This window comes from Lonchura striata, chromosome 3 (assembly GCF_050655825.1).
Source record: "Lonchura striata isolate lonStrDom1 chromosome 3, ASM5065582v1, whole genome shotgun sequence".
NCBI classification, from domain to species: Eukaryota; Metazoa; Chordata; class Aves; order Passeriformes; family Estrildidae; genus Lonchura; species Lonchura striata.
Window position 1 is genome coordinate 12,865,821 of NC_140705.1, and position 16,363 is coordinate 12,882,183.

Below are 16,363 nucleotides of genomic sequence, written 5' to 3' on the forward strand. Positions count from 1 at the left end.
AGTTAAGTGTTTTTGTAGCTCATGGGATATCTAGTTTTCAACCTTTAAATTAGTAAGCTATAGAAATATTTGCATGTACGAAGTCAAGTAACTGTACAAATTAAAAAGAAACAGTATTGTACTTAAACTGAAATTGTATAATACTACAGTAAAGTTTTGCAGTAAGAGTTTATGCTTGTCCCAAAGTTTGTATATGACTACAGTTTCTACCATACAGGTCAAAATTAAAGACATATTTTGAAAGAATAGCCAAATACATTATTTATTTTAAAAGAAAGCTCAGTGAATTTGTTTTTAGACTAAAGGGAGATAGACAGAAGGTTAGGGTTATTACCAAAAACAAGGCACTTTGAGTAATGCTGCTTTCAAATGGGAAATGAAATATATGCTATAAATTGAGTAGGCACTCCACTCAAAACCATGTAGTAATTTTCTATTTTCAGAAATGTTCTTTCAGTTGACACTTTAACCTTTTATATATCATGTGTTATTTCCACTAAAAGAGCTGTCAGATGAAATGAGGTTTTTCTACCTCAACCTGACTTATCAATCAGAAAATATGTAAGAAAGCACATGGTAGGAAAAAACCTATGAAAACATTTACTCTTGGGAGAAATTATTCCTCATTCTTGTTGGAATAGTTGAGGGAAATAAAAGCAGAAAAGTGTTTATCTGATGAGAAGCTCGACATCAGCCAGTGACATGTGCTCGCAGCCAAGAAAGCCAATTGTGTCCTGGTCTGCACCAAAACAGTGTGGGTGGGCAGCAGAGTGAGGAGGTGATTCTGCTGTTCACTCTTGTGGGACCCTTCCTGCAGTGTTCTCTCCAGCCCTGGGGCCAGAACCTCAGAATGGACATGGATCTGTTGAAACAGGTCCAGAGGAGGCCACAGAGATGCTCAGAGGGCTGGAACACCTCTCTTAAAAGGAAAGTCTGAGAGGATTGATGTTGTTCAGCCTGGAGAAGAATCTGGAGAGACCTCATTGCACCTTCCAGTACCTGAAGGGGCTACAAGAGATCTGGAGAGGGACTTTAGTGACCAGGCAAGAGAGAATGGGTTTAAACTGAAAGAAAGTAGGTTTAGATTAGGTGTGAGGAAGAAATTCCTCAATGCGGAGGTGGTGAGGCACTGGAACAGGTTGCCTAGAAAAGGTGTGGCTGCCCCATCCCTGGAAATCTTCAAAGCCAGTTTGGATGTGGCTCTGAGCAACTCTGCCTACCCATGGCAGGCATCTTAGAACAAGAGGATTTCTAAAGTCCCTTCCAACCCAAACCGTTCTGCGGTTCAATGAAAACAACACTAGAGCAATTTCTTCAACTCTTCAAACACAAGTCACTTAACATAACTATAGAAACACCTGCCTGGACATCAATTGTAGTTACTTTTGTTTTATTGTGGAACAGCAGCCTCTTGCTTCTTCTTTTTTTTTTTTTTTTTTTTTTTTTTTTTTTTTTTTTTTAATTTTTGCAGCACTACTGTGATCCAGAAGTGGTTTTATTTTTTATTTGATACAGTCATACATCCGGAAGAAACTTCAAAACATTCAGAAAAAAAGAGGCATCTGCATGAAATCTGTGGTAGAGGAAGGAAGGGAGTCTAGGGAATTTAAGTCCACAGCTGCCTTCCTGGATCTACATAATCCAGATACAAATATCTTAATACAGTACTGTATACCATACTGTGGTCAGAAGCATTTTTTTACAAGTATGGAAAGGCTTTAAAGCCACTATACTTAATTATAGCTGAGACATTAGAGTATGTTACAAAAACTTCTGATAGATGATTTAAGATTTTAAATCTGAAACAGAATATTGTTTTAATGTCTGAATGTGTAAGACGTACAGGTTTAACAATAGAGATGAGTTGAGCAATAGATTCTCTACTTTATTTTTTAAATAAGTTTGTGCAACTTGATCCTGATGCATCTTGTAGCTTACAGAAGTTATTCTGGTAGGTATTCTTTTATATTGACCTCATCACTGGTGAGTGATGAGATCTGCTGTTTCCTGTACCCTTTTAAAAAGTGGTCATGAAACGTGATCCTGAACAAAACTGTTGTCACGCAATACACGTAGCTGCAGCAGTGGAAGGACAATAATGTTGCAGTAGCCTCATAGTTGAGTGATGTGACAGTTAAAGGTTTATTTCTGAGATGTTCTGCTCTTCCATTTTAGCCATATGTTTTATCTTTTGCTTTGGGCAGGTCATCTGTGCTATGAAAAGTTGGCTACCCCAAATTCATGTGGTGCTGTATCTAAGTTAAAGTACTTTTGATTCACGGCATGACGAAAGTCTAAGTTGAAGACAAGTGTCATTAATTTAATTAATGAAAAGCTGTCCTGTGGAGAGATGGAGTGTATTTCTTGAGTGAACAGGCATGTTCAGGATTTTACTTCCTGAATGAACTGTTTCATTCCTGTAAATCTTTTTTCCTGCTTCAGTATGTGTTTAAAATTATTGTCTTACGTGCTTCACTTCATTCTTTTTTTCTTGCCTTCCCCTCCATCAAATTTGTAGCACATTGAATCTCTTGCTGCAAAGACTGTGGCAGTTGCTACAAGAATTAGGGAGAGCTCTCTTTTCTGAAATATGAATGTGTTCTAGAGGTATGGTTTGGTTCCCAGCTGCACAGGTGATGGGCAGCAACTGCAGAAGCAGGGAAATGGGCCAAGTACAACTCTGTCTGCAGCAGGAATGTTACACCCTGCTCCCTGGTTGCCCTTGCTCATGTGCTGTCATCTCCTTGTTTTGCTAACCATAAGGATTTTGGTTGTTATATGTGACTCCCTCTAGAGCATGATACCTTTCTTAGGAATGCTTAAAATGGTGTAAAACAAAGCTGATGTCACAGGGATCTGGCACAAGGGATGTGCCCTTTGCCTTCCCCTTTGGATTTCTGTGGCTGACCACAGTGGCAGCTTTTGCCCATTGCCAAAAGATTACAGTTCAAGAGGTGAGGGAAATGCTTTGCAACCTCAATCCAGAGAGGTCCACAGTGTCAGTTTTGTCTTTGAGGTGATTATGAGCAGATTGGCCTCTGACCTAAGCAGTTTTTCTGATGAGTTTTTTTGATAATTTCTGTATTGCAGTCTGTAGATTATTTACACTAAAAAAAGAATCAAAATAATAATATGTTCTTTAAGAATAATTAGATGGATTCTTGGTCTTAAAAGAAGTAAGCAAGCCAAATAGCCTTACAGTGATCTATTATTATATCAGTGATAAAGTGTTTACTGTAGAGCTTTTTTTTTATTATTATTTATATTATTTTGTTAGTATTACCGTAGCTGTAAAATTATTGCCACTTACTGAGCAGGAGAGGAGCAGCATAATAGTTCATTTTTTTTGTTTTGTTTATTTGTTTCTGATGCGCATGACTAAATTAAGTCTTACATAGATTGGAAGAGGAAAAAAGGCATACCAACTTGCCAGGAAAAAAGCCCCAAAAATTGAAGATTAATTCAGGCATAAGAATGAAGACATTCCAAGATCAAAATCTCCAATTGCCTTATAAAAACAATGTTGCTTTTATACTATCACAGTGGTACATGTATTGAGGGGCTTTGCTGATGTCACTTAGAGGATGGTCAAAAAAGAACTACTTTAAAACATTTACTCAGGTGGACTGAATCCCTGCTGAGGCTTATTGGTAATGATATGCCCAGTGTGGCAATAGGGATAGAAACCTGACCTGTGCTAAGTAAATCACATCTAAGAGAATGAAATGAAAATAGCTTTATGCTTAAGCGATGTGTGCTTTTTCTTTTCTCTCAGTTTTTTTTTCTTAATTCCTAAGGCCTCTGTCAGCACAAATATAGTGTTAGCCTGAGAGATGAGTGAAATGCATTGGCACGGGGTTCCTGAGGGATTTCCCCTGGCAGTGCTAGGGAGGCTTCTGAGTTAAGAGTTAAAGGCATTAATACATGTGGGTCAGCTCTTCTGGCTTCTCTGGAAACTTCTTTACCCTGTGTTTACAATGTATGCCTGTAAAATACCCTTTCTTCAAACATCTGTCTAGAAGTACTGGAGGAGATTATCTGGCAAACTGGGGAGTTGGACACCTAAGCACAATTTCTAACTTGGCTGAAGGACTATGATAAACCAACAGACTTGTGTAGTAGCTCTTTGGAATTGTTGGTGTGGTTTTGACAGGTGATGTTATAAAGAGAACAAGCTGAATATGGCATCTTATTAGTTTTACTTGTTAAAATTAATTTGTATTTACTCAAATTGCTGTCTGTTACAATTTGAAGAAAGTCCAAGAATTGAAAAACTCTGCGAATGCTGCAGTAAGATTCATTCTTAACTGATTTTGCTGATTTTCTTCATGGCCAAGTACTGTTACTAGCTAGTTGTTACGGTTTTTTCAATTAAAATTTGTTAAAACATTTTTTGAAAACTGGTGATGCAGCGGTAGTGATTTTTCTCTCTTACTGTTTATTAGAACAAGCATCATGTCTAATTGAATTAAGTATCTAATAGGTGTAGAAATAGTTTTGGTTTCTTCTAAAAGATATGTATTATAAAAAATGTGAAGATGTTAAAAAATGAATACTTAAACAAGTTCAATGCATCTTGATACCAAACAGAAGACTCTGGGATTTCTCTAATTTTGGATTAATATGCTGCAGTAGTTTGAGCCATAGGTTTTTTAAGAGATAAGAGGATAACACTTGGTTGAAAGATTTGTGGTGGTGAACAGAATAAGACAATCTTTGGCAACTACTTGCAGTAAAAAAACTAAAGTTGTATTTTTTTAATCTAAATGTATAATTTTTGTCTTCTAAACTGAAGAGGTTGCACTTTATTTTGCCATATGCATGTTGGGTTATATATACATAGGTATTCACATAATGTATGATTCTTTTATTCTAAATTTGACATTAGTAAGACCAATAGATGCCAAGACTTTATTTCCAAATAAGGTCCTTGGGACCATAAACCAGCAGTGTGGAAGATTACGCACAAGTGCTTTTACAGAAATATAGCAAACGAGGCTTTAATGGAGAAAGGAGAAAGCTAACAAAAGAGAGCAAACTTACTCCCACAGGTTGTCAGAGGAACCTGTCTTTCTCAGTGGACTGGAGGTTTTAGGCAATTACATTAAACATATTTCCCTGTCTTGCTCTGACTTACTCTTCTTGCTCTGTTTTCTAGTGTATCACATAGAATGAGATACCAGGTTACATAATAAGCTGTGGATGGGTTTCTAGCTGATAGAATTGTGTTGTGGAGGCACTGCTCTACTTGCCTGTCTCTTTTTGTGAAGTTTTATTATTCTAGTACCAATCACCTGAGCAGCCGTGAAAGAAGTGCTGCTGTTGTCTATAAAACCATTGAGTTTGCAATGTTTGGAGTGCTTCAGAAGTGTAGAGTGGAGAGGAAAAAGAATGCCCTGTAGCATTTAATGTGACTCGGTGAGCAGCCTGTCAATTAAGATACTTGGAAAAAAATCAATTTAGAATGACCAGCAAGTCACGGAAAAAATAAAGCACGCCTCAAGGTTTAAACTTTTGGTGCATGTTTTACCCAGCTGTGCACTCTAGTCAATGTTCACAAGTTTATCTTCTAATGTAGCAGAATAATTCTGTAGTAAAAAACCGAAGTATATTGCCTGGGTACACTCGACATTTTTGAGATCACAGCAGTTATATCAGCTGTTTCTCTTAGGAAATATTTATCTGTACTGGCATCCCAAGGTATTTTTTAGTGGCTCTTTTGGAGTTACTCCTTCCTCAGTGGATGCCACACAGAAGTCACAGTGCACCTTTTTGGCATTGAACTGCTGATGCCCTCATTTTTCATGGAAGGTTATTCAAGGTATTGAATAAGCCAAGTGTTTAGATGTTACACAGAGCTCTGTTCAAGGGGAGGTGCCTAGACATAGCCACTGTCCAGATGCTGAGATAGATTGGAACACTCCACAGTACATGCATTCATTTTTCATGCTTTGTGTTCTAAACTGTTGCTTTGCTATGAGGTTTTTGACTACAGAAGTTAATGGTTGATAAGCGATGCACTTGGTGTGTAATTTCTAATACAGAAAAGTAAGTTTTATTTGTGATTAAGGTATTTTGCAAACTGAGGTTGCTGTAGTCCATAGGTGATCAGTATTTTATTCTTTGAAGATTCAGGGTGTAGGCAGTGCCTTGAGCAATTTGTGGATCCTGCAATACTTTGAAAGTATCAGTTCTCAACACTTAAAAACTATTCCTCTCTTCAAATCTATATAATAGAAGTGTATCAGAAATTCAGTAACTTTTCTCTTACTTCAGGGGTTGACCAATCAGTCACCTAGTTCAATGTAAATCAAACTGAGGAATTTAAAAACAAAGAAATTCAGTCATAGTGAAACATTTATTACTATTAATTTGGTGAGGTAAGTCTGCTTGGATTTTTAAAAAATACTTATATGGAGTAGTCTAAAATTGCAATTCCACATTGCAAAGGGATAAATTATAATATCAGAGCAAATGGGCCTTACAGAAAATTTAAAATTCTGTTTACTTAAAATTTCTCAGAAATGGAAACAAATCTCCTAGTTCTGAGCACAGGGATAAATTATATATTGATAATTTTTTTTTCAGAATTAACAGGGGTATTTTTTTAGTTTGTTGTCTGTTATTTTTGCAGGCTGATCCAAAAGAGTTGATTCAGATGGTCACAAAGCATGTTTCTCAGTATACCCAGGCAGACTGGCCTGAAGAAATCGCCAATTTGATAAATCAGCTGCATTATTACAATGAACGACTGCTGGACTTCACTCAGGCTCAGACTCTGCAGGGACTTGGTAAAGGAGTGGATGTGCAGAGATTTACAGCAGATGCACAGTACAAGAGAGAAACAATACTAGGATTGGCAGAGTAAGTAATGTGTATTAGGTTTGTTTTCTCTGTTTCAGAATACAATAGCTTTAAGTTTTAAATTAGAGTAAATTGAAAGTAGTGCTGACCTTTAGAGAGATAATTTACTTGCTTTGGAGATTTACACTGTAATGTTGCTACAATTGGAGCTTTTTCTATGTAACTGCTCTACTTAAATGAAATGTTGCTCAAATAATGGATTTATAATTGAATCTATAATTCTTTATTTACTAACTGCTAATATTAAAATTTATCAAGGATTAATGAAAGCAGAGCATAGGTGAAAGTTTGGTCTCTTCCCGTCATCTCCTGTAAAACTGCTCTAGCAATATTTTAGGGTTTGCCCATGCATCTAAAGTTTGGAATAAACTATTGTTAAAAAAGAAGTTGTTAAAAAAGTTGTATTTTAATCTCAATAATTTAGTTAGAACTGCTGTATATCACTGGTTTTTTACTGTAGAAATTTGGAAGTACTTCACCACGTGTGTTGTGATATTTAGCATGCTTTTATCTCACCTTTCGTAAATCCAGAATAAAAAAAAAAAAAAAAAGAAATATATAGGATAGTACTTTTCCTTATAAAATGCATTTATTTAATATCTGCATGCAGGTACTTCAAGCTGTAAACAAGTAATGAATATGACTTATGTTTTAGGTACAGTCACAGCTGAATAGTTGACTGTCAGAGGAAGAGTTCTCTGCAATAAGAAGCTTTAAATATAATCTAAGATTTTCAGCTGATGTCTGCATAAAGCTTTTGAAGAGCATATTTAAATATTTTCAGTTTTCCGCAGGTGTAGCTACTCATAGCTACAATTCCAATAGAAATTTGCTACAATTCCAATAGAAATTTGCTACTAAATGAAATTGATACACCAAGTAAGAGTAGTTATATAAGTTCAGGTTTTGGATATTAAGCTGATGTTTTACATCTGTGAAATCTGTACGTGCACAGATTTTGTCACTGCATTCATAAAAATAGTTGATAATTATCTTTTAATATTTCCACTGGAATTGTTTGCTTATTTCTAACTAAGCACATCTGTCTAGTGTGTCACTATGTTACCTCCTGATGACTGCCTACAGCAACTTCAATACAAGCAGTCTTCTCCTATTACAGATATTTACTTTGATTGCAGCAGAGTTACTTACATTGCCACTCAAGATACTGTATTCATAGATACTGTCTCTTGTAAAATAAAGTAAATATGAAGACAAAGTTCCTTACAGGAAGTAGAGGTAAAATCACAATATGAAAGGGTTAGAAGAAGTAAGGCTTCTTAGTAAGTGAATGAGAGTGGCACTTTCATATTGGGCAGTTGCAAAGATCCAGTTAATTACTTGTTCAGCTTGCAGCTTCCTTGCTTTAATCTTCTCAGTGGAGTCTTATTCTGCATTTTCTAATGAAAAAGATGCACAAATTCAATGTAATTTTGTAGCATATTTGTTCTTATTTTTTAATTAAGTGCCTCATGTTTTTTAATCTTTCATGAAGTGCTGTTTGAAGGAACACCACCTGGAAAAGATTGCATCTCATTTACAAAACAGCTTTGTACTAGAAGGACCAATTTGCTAAAACTAGCTAACCAGTAGTTGTCTGTTTTATCTTCTGTATTTTGTGTATATCTTTGGAGGCTGTTGTTTATTGGGTTTGCACCAGTCTTGGTGAAACAACACCAAAATACATCCAAAGTGTGCCTGTGCTGGAGCCTTCAGTCCTTGGGCTCACACTGACAGGCAGTCAGAGCTGAACATGAAAAGGGTTGTGTAAAAGAAAGTTAAAAGATTCTTTGCAGGATAGTGGACATTTTTTTCAGCTTTCCATTGTGCAACAGCTGCTTGTTTTTGTCATTACCTTGACAATGAATAAATTGCTTGTTCTGTTCTTCATTCATATGGTATAATTTCCCTAAACTACCTCTGCCTTAGGCTGCTGCTGCATGCCACTCTTAGGAAGGGAGGATTTTGGTATAGCTTATAAAGTTCCAGGAGGAAAGGATTTCACTAGTTCCAGGATCCACTCCTGATTTGTATGATTGACTGTATTATTTTGCAGCTAAAGCATTCATACCATCTTCCTCTTTCACTGAATCACAGAACAGCTGAGCTTGGAAGGGCCTCTGGAGGTCATCTTGCCCAGCCTCCCTGCTCAGGCAGAGCCACCTCAAAGATTCACATCAAGTACATTTTAAAGATGTTGTTCATGAGGAACTATAAGGAAGTAATTACAGATAGGGTTTTTCTTGGAATTATCCTGAAGAGAAAAGACCCAACCCAACTGAACTGAAACCAAAACCCAAAAATCCCAACCATAACAGTATTGCTTCTATGACAGCCTAGAAACAAGAACCATTCATCTCTATTTGAACCATACTATACTGGATTAGTAAAGATTAGTACGAAGTTAAGTTTAGGCTTTAATATTTTACCATATTCTCCATATATTGTTTTGTCAAAGGGATTATGCACTAACAGAAAAGCAGTTTTTAATATTTTAGGACAGAGTGAGCTGGACATCTTCACACCTCTTAGTCTACATATACTAAGAGTATTTCTGTCTGCAAGCTACTAGGAAGAGCTTGATTTATATAGTAGTTGTGCTAAAACACCGTAGGTGTTTCAATAAATGCTAACTGTGACAAGTTACATCCTTCATCACTTTGAAATTGAAATAGAATGAAAACTGAGATTTTTGCTTTAGCACACTAGAAGTTACCATTGAGAACCAGTGTTTGTGGAGTAGGTTCCTGTCTTTTAAATGTATCTGTAGCTTTTTTTCTTATATTTTTTTCCCCAAATGGAGCACCAAGTATAAGTAAATGCAGAGAGACACACTTGATGTATTTTTATTTAAAATTTTTTATGCATTCTTGTTTTATGAAAAAAAAAATAAAATAAATAGTGAGTTTTCTAATGTAAGCATTTATTTTTGTATTACGTCTCACAGGGCTTAACATAGCTTTTCCTTGTTTTCTCTCATGTCTCTCCTCTACCAGAACACTTGAAGAAAACGTCTATAAAATTGCTATTTCTTTGGCTCAGCGATACAATGTTCAACTTTGGGAAGTTTACATGACCCATCTGGAATTTTTATTCACTGACAGTGGGTAAGTTGTCTCCTCTGCAAATGCACATACAATTCTGTTACACAGAAATAAATGTTAATGTATGACAGAATTGTATTTTATTTGGGGTGCAATTTGGGTTGTGTGTTCATTTGTCTTGTGTTGGGATAGTATGAGAATTTTTGTCTTTTCCGTGTAATGCTTCTGTAACCAGCTGTGAAAACTACTGTTGCAGGCAAGGTTGAAAGTTCATAAGTGTCTTACTGTTCTTCAGAGTATTCCAGGACTTTATTTCACTGTTCAAGTTTCCACAACTTTTAATGTTTAGTTCTCTCCTGCAGTAGCAACTTATCCTGTAGTTACTCTTACAATCCCTGTAATATATCCTGAAATCCGATAGTTTCTCTATCTTTTAGCATTTTGCTCCTTATTGACCTCTATTCTACATAATAGAGGAAATAAATATATCCCTATTCACATTCTGCATCTGTTCATATCAATTTCATTTTTTGATAGAAGTAGGCTTTTTCTTTTAACAATGTTTTACTGAAACTGTTCTAGCCCAAAAGATTATGGCAGACCAAACCTGGCACTGGTGTGGCTTCAGGACCTTTATTTTAAAAATTATTTATTTATTTATTTATTTATTTTAACCTTTTATATCGTGGCAGTTTTTGCCTACTGAAAGAGGATACTTCCTGTTGATGGAAGACCAAGCTACTTGCCTGAATAGCACATGCAGATGGCAGTGATGTAGAACTCCCTGTGTAATGCAGCAGCTCTTACCTACTGTTCTGACAGATATGATCAAATTAATGTGGTTTGTTTCAAGTGTTCAATTCTTAAAGCACCTTTAGCTTGCAGCAGTGTTGGTACCTCTCTTAACATTAAGTATTAATTAAAAAAGCATTGAAACATTTTATAAGAAGTGAGGGATAAAAAACAAAGCTTGGTGAATTGTCTGGAGAAGATTAAATAACATTCTGAGATTTTCTTCACTTCCTTCAGAAAACAGAGAAGTCATACCCTCTAAATTTTGATGCTGCTAAATTATTTACTGCTTTAAACAAAACAGACAGGATATAAACATGTAACATTGAGCTGAGAGGGAAAGAGGCAGCTGTCTTCTCTGGGACTCAAATATTACCTAAGGTGTTTTGCAGCAGTTTTCTATTGTTTTCTTTGTTCTTGTCCTCTTTGAGTTAGCATTCACAGAATTCTGAAATTACAGAAGTACAGAGTAACCATATTTTCTCTAGTGAAAAAGTCTTAAAAGTTGATGTATAATAGCATAATATGCTGCTGAGCATATTTTTGTATCATAATCTCATTTTAAAATTGATTGACAGCAAATGACCATTACAGTATATTTGAGTCTTGGGATTGTGGCATTAATAAAACCTGTTTCATTATACATTCTTTCTGAACTGAAATTAAGTTTATTCTAAGATTTAATCTCTTTAACCAAATATGCAGTACTTCTATAAGCCACTTTACATAGGGAGAAGCTCAAAAGAGCTTCATAGTTTGTATTAACTATTTCTTTGATTGTTTGATGACAAAGAACTATTACTTCTTTGTGGAACAGGAGCCTGAAAATTGTTCAGAATGACATTTCGTAAAGTGGAAATTTAGTTATTTCTTTTGTGGAATCTGATCACATTTGATTATCAAAACTCTATAAAATGCAATTTATGATTTCAGCAATATAAAATTTTGTCTGTTACAGGACCTCTTGTCCCAGAATCTTTCTGAACAACATCATAAACTCTTCCTATCTGCAATCAGCCCTGCCCTAAAAACACTGCATATATCTACCAATCCTGTTCATATAATTTAATGCTCAGCTAGCTTTTAGTTTGAACTTTGGGTATGAACACCAGAAAAGTAGTCTTATCACAGTCTTGAAACACATCAGGTTCAAGTGTCTGCTTTCCCCAGTATGAAGAGTGAATGGTACTTTATTTCTATTAATATCATGGTTGCTTTGATTAATATTGTAGAAAAATAAAAACTAAGAAGAAGCTGTAGAATTAAAAGAATACTTGCAATGTTAACCATCCTGGGGTGGGTCATAGATGTAAAAATAACTAAGGAATACCTTACTCTCCCTAGGAAATCAGTTAATTTTTAAACTGAGCAGTTTATGTTTGTGGTATTTGCTGTAACAAAATCATCTTTATGAATGAAATAGAGACATTTTACTTGGATTGTATAGAGAAACACTAACTTACAGCATATATATTTGGGGTGGGAAATGATGAAATTCTAATTTAATCAGTTTTAAAGCAGAGGAAAATCAAATGGTATAGGAAGACATCAGATTTCCAAATGAAATGTGCCGTATGATTGGACTCTGGGGGGACTCAAGGTAGGAATTATCTGTAGGTTACTTCTTTCCTCAGATTTAGGAAAAACTTTCAGTCGAGAAAGATAAGCTTAAGATGATATGCACCCAGTTTTTCTCCCAGCTGAGGGAAAAAGGAGTGATTTATCTTTTATGTAGTCAGCTGGAGGTATCTGAATTCATGCTGTGAAAGAGCTAATGTATTCTTTTCAAAGGAAAGAATTTCCTGAAGCAGTGAGACTGAGGTCAGCCCAAGGTTTACTGATACTTTCATAAGGTTTTGTGGATAACAGTTTGAGAAGCAACTTGTTAAACTGTCAAAGTCTTGGTAAACTGTCCTAAGCATGAATAATAGCGCCAAATAGCTGGGCAAGAGACAATTTTCTGTGATAATATTTCTCAAGGTGTGCACGGGTACTCATCAACTACAGAAAACAAAATGTGATGGATTGGAAAGCTTCTTACTGGGCAGTAGAGGCTTGGAGCATTGTTCACCCACAAGTGGTTGGTTTGTTTGTTTAATAAAGTTTTTCTTTACACAGATCCTGAATGTATTTTTTCCTTTTACATATAGCTGTACTCACAGATGTGAAATCCTGCTTTAAATTCCACTTCAGTTTTCATAACCCTTAATCTGCATGTCTAAGCTAACAGGTAACAGGATGGGGAAATACAAGAATTGTTTAGCTTTTTTTTATAGAGTGTATGATTATCCAAATGTTTGTGAATAAAACCCTAAAGAGAGGGGAGGATTGTACTGTCTTCCAGGTGTGCAGCTGTAAGAGTCTTTCATGGCTCATCCAGGCCTTTAAGCAAAAGTCATTTCTAAACACAGGTTATCGACACTGGAAATAGAAGAAAGAGCACAAAGTCTAGGTCTGTTTGAGACTTTGAAAACCAGTCCTGAAATCTTCCATGAACACATGGCTAAATATGTTTACCCAAGTATTGAAGGCCAAGATCACCAGCGATTGCTTTACTATTTTACACTCCTGGAAAACTGTGGCTGCTCAGAAGTGGTGAACCATGCTCTTAAACCTGAAACTCACATCCGACTCCTGAAAAAATTCAAAGCAGTGGCACCAGGTAGGAGAATACCTGTTTTTTTTCTTCATAACTGTATTTATTATTTTGTTATGTAAGTGTTGGCATGATGATGCTAGCTAAGGCTAGTTTGTTTCCTAGGCAATCGGTTTTTTTTGGTGAGCAAATGAGATGAATACAATTAATATAGTCACAAGTTCCTTCTCTTTGTTTTACTGGAAATTTATTTGATCACAGCAAGAAAAAACTAGTTAAGAACAGATTTCTGTTAGTGATACAAGTTAATATTATTGGTGATATTTCATAGTGAAATTTTAAATGAAAAATATCAATTTCCTAGAGTATAATTTTTAACACTACAATTTTAGCATGAATATTCTCAATGGGTTTAAGAAAGTTTACCTTTCTAGGGTCTGAATTACAGAATATATTAGGGACTTAATGCATTTTATTTTTGTTTGTCTGAAAGAGGATAATTTTGTGTTATGTTTTACCCTTGATGTTACCTTTTCCTTTCCCTGAATGACAACATTGTTTGTAGCCCTACACTTTTAGGCAATTACTGTAAAATACACTGCTGCTAAGCACTCTGAAACTTGAAATACTACTTTCAATTTGCTTGTTAGTTGGATACTATCTTGAATTTTAGTTGTACAACTCCAAATCCAGTTTCAGAATGAAAAATACACACTGTATGGCATTACCTCCTGTGAGGGTGCATTAATCAATCAATATTGGAACCTAATGTGTATTAGACACTAACTGTGCTGCAGAGTATGAAGAGCTGGTGGATATGAATTTATGTATTGCAGGGAAAAAAAAAGTTGATTTTTTTGGAGAGGAGGGATAACCCTCAGTTCTTACTGATGTTATTCAACAATCAAGTTCTGTGATGCTTCCCAAAGAAAAGTCTGCCATGAAATTATTGTTTGCATTCAAAGCTCCTTATTTAAAAAAAAAAAAAAAGTCCTGGGAACATATGTCAGACATAAATTAGTCAGTTTGTGTGGTAAAAAGTTAAATCTTTGTCTATACATCTAATCAAAATTCTCAGTGTTCAGCATAGTGTAGAGATATGAGTGAAGGAGCAACAGTTAAGTGTTTACAGAGGTTGCAGGCCCAAAGTATATGAATAAGAAGATGGCAATATAAGTCAGTTACTTTAGAAATTATAGGCAAAGAAAATAAAATAGTGTAATTTCTAGAAATACTTCTGTTGTTGGAAAATTAATTGCAAAGATGTTCTTCCTCTGGGAAGCAGATAGTAACATGCCTCTTGATTATATAAATATTGATGTAAATGGATCTACATGTCCTATCTCTAGCTGACCTTATTTAGTTTACTTGTAGTTAGTGCCTTGCAATTTTTCTTAAGTGGTAAGTACCAGTTGTTACATGATCAGAACACATGTTTTAAAATAATGAAGACCTATCCTTTGACTTGTATGAGGTTTTCTGGGGTTTACATTTAAGTTCTAACCTGATTCTATATACTATATATATGTTCTTGCTTCTTTGAGAATCTGCTTTTTTTGGGTTGCGTCACAGAATCACAGAACAATTGGGGTTGGAAGGGACCTTAGAGATGAAGCAGTTCCAACACCCCTACCATGGGTGGGGACATCTTCACTAGACCAGGTTGCTCAGTGCCCCACCCAGCCTGGCCTTGAACACTTCCAGGGATGGAGCATCCTCACCTTCTCTGGGCAGCCTGTTCCAGTGACTCACCACCCTCACAGTGAAGGATTTCTTCCATGTATCTAATCTAAATCTACCCTCTTTCAGTTTGAACTCATTTTCTCTTGTTGGAGCAATATATAATATTAAAATATGTTCAATGGATTGAGAAATTTCACATGCACCAGGGCATCATAAAATCTGAGTCTGTCAGTATTTGTTTGTAAAAGGGGATGGGCTAGAGTCGTTTTAGTTCTGCAGATGCTATTGTATTATTTCACATGTAATTATGGAGTGTGAGTAGATTTACTTATGAATAACTTTTGTCTCTTTCTCCTTCTGTCACAAGGTCTTAATTACAAAAAACTAACAGATGAAAATGAAAACCCTCTGGAGACATTGGAGCCCATCCTTACAAGTCAAAATATCTTATCTATTTCCAAACTGGCTCCCAAAATTCCTAAAAAAGATGGCAGCATGCTGTCTCCAAGTTCTGTATATGCTGTGTGGTTACGAAAACTTTTTTGGAATGGTGATCACCATCTCATTAAAAAAATACCAGAAACCACGGATGAGTGGCTACATGCATATGATATGTGTTCAAAATACTTTGATAGACTTGTTCCAGATGATATTGTTACTGTCATTGATGAAATTACTTTTTCCTCCAAAGCTGTCACAAAGGTAAGCAGATATTTTTTAATAATTTTAGTCTTCAGGTGGAGCATATAGTATATGAGTTCAGTATAGTATCAAGAAGTCCCACGAGATGTTACAGTTTTCATTTTGCAGTATTTAAAGATAAATTTGTAAACCTTGCTCTGCCTACCTTTTCTTTTTATGACAGCTGTATGAAGAGAAGAGATTTTTATTCAGTTAGGGGAGTTAGATCTGTGGATATGAGAGTTTTGATGGAACCCCAAAGTCCCTGTGTGCTCATTCAACTGAGAATAAGATACTGTGTATTTCATAGAGTCATTGAGTGGTTTGGGTTGGAAGAGACCTTAAAGACCATCAAGTTCCAACCTCCCTGCCATGGAGGATTTCTGCATTTCTTCCATATATCTAATCTAATATAAACCTGCCCTCTCTCACTAAAGACATCCCCCTTGTCTATCACTACAGGCCCTTTGAGTGTTGAGGGCTCCTTTAGGTGTTGAGGGCTGCTCTAACATCTTCACAGAGCCTTCTCCTCTCCTTACTGAACAGGTAAACTTCTCAGCCTGTCTTCACTGGAGAGTTGTTTCATCCCTCTGATCATCTTTGTGGCCTCCTCTGGGCTCAGTCAGTCCCACTGTCCCTGTATTTGACATAGATGTTAAACAGTGCCAGTCCCAATACCAGCCCTTGAGGATTGCCACTTGTC

General features: G+C 35.9%; 1 protein-coding gene across 2 annotated transcripts in view; it reads left to right on the forward strand.

Moving 5' to 3' along the window:
* NBAS (NBAS subunit of NRZ tethering complex) overlaps positions 1-16,363 on the forward strand; it is a 155,379-nt gene that overhangs the window by 86,581 nt on the left and 52,435 nt on the right. For both annotated transcript variants that reach the window (XR_014953579.1, XM_021525380.3), the window contains exons 41-44: positions 6,635-6,864; positions 9,861-9,971; positions 13,112-13,362; positions 15,347-15,681. Coding sequence is in view for 1 of the 2 variants with exons in the window: in XM_021525380.3 (XP_021381055.2) it covers positions 6,635-6,864; positions 9,861-9,971; positions 13,112-13,362; positions 15,347-15,681 (927 nt within the window). In the remaining variant the exon portion in view is untranslated. The remainder of the gene's footprint in view (positions 1-6,634; positions 6,865-9,860; positions 9,972-13,111; positions 13,363-15,346; positions 15,682-16,363) is intronic.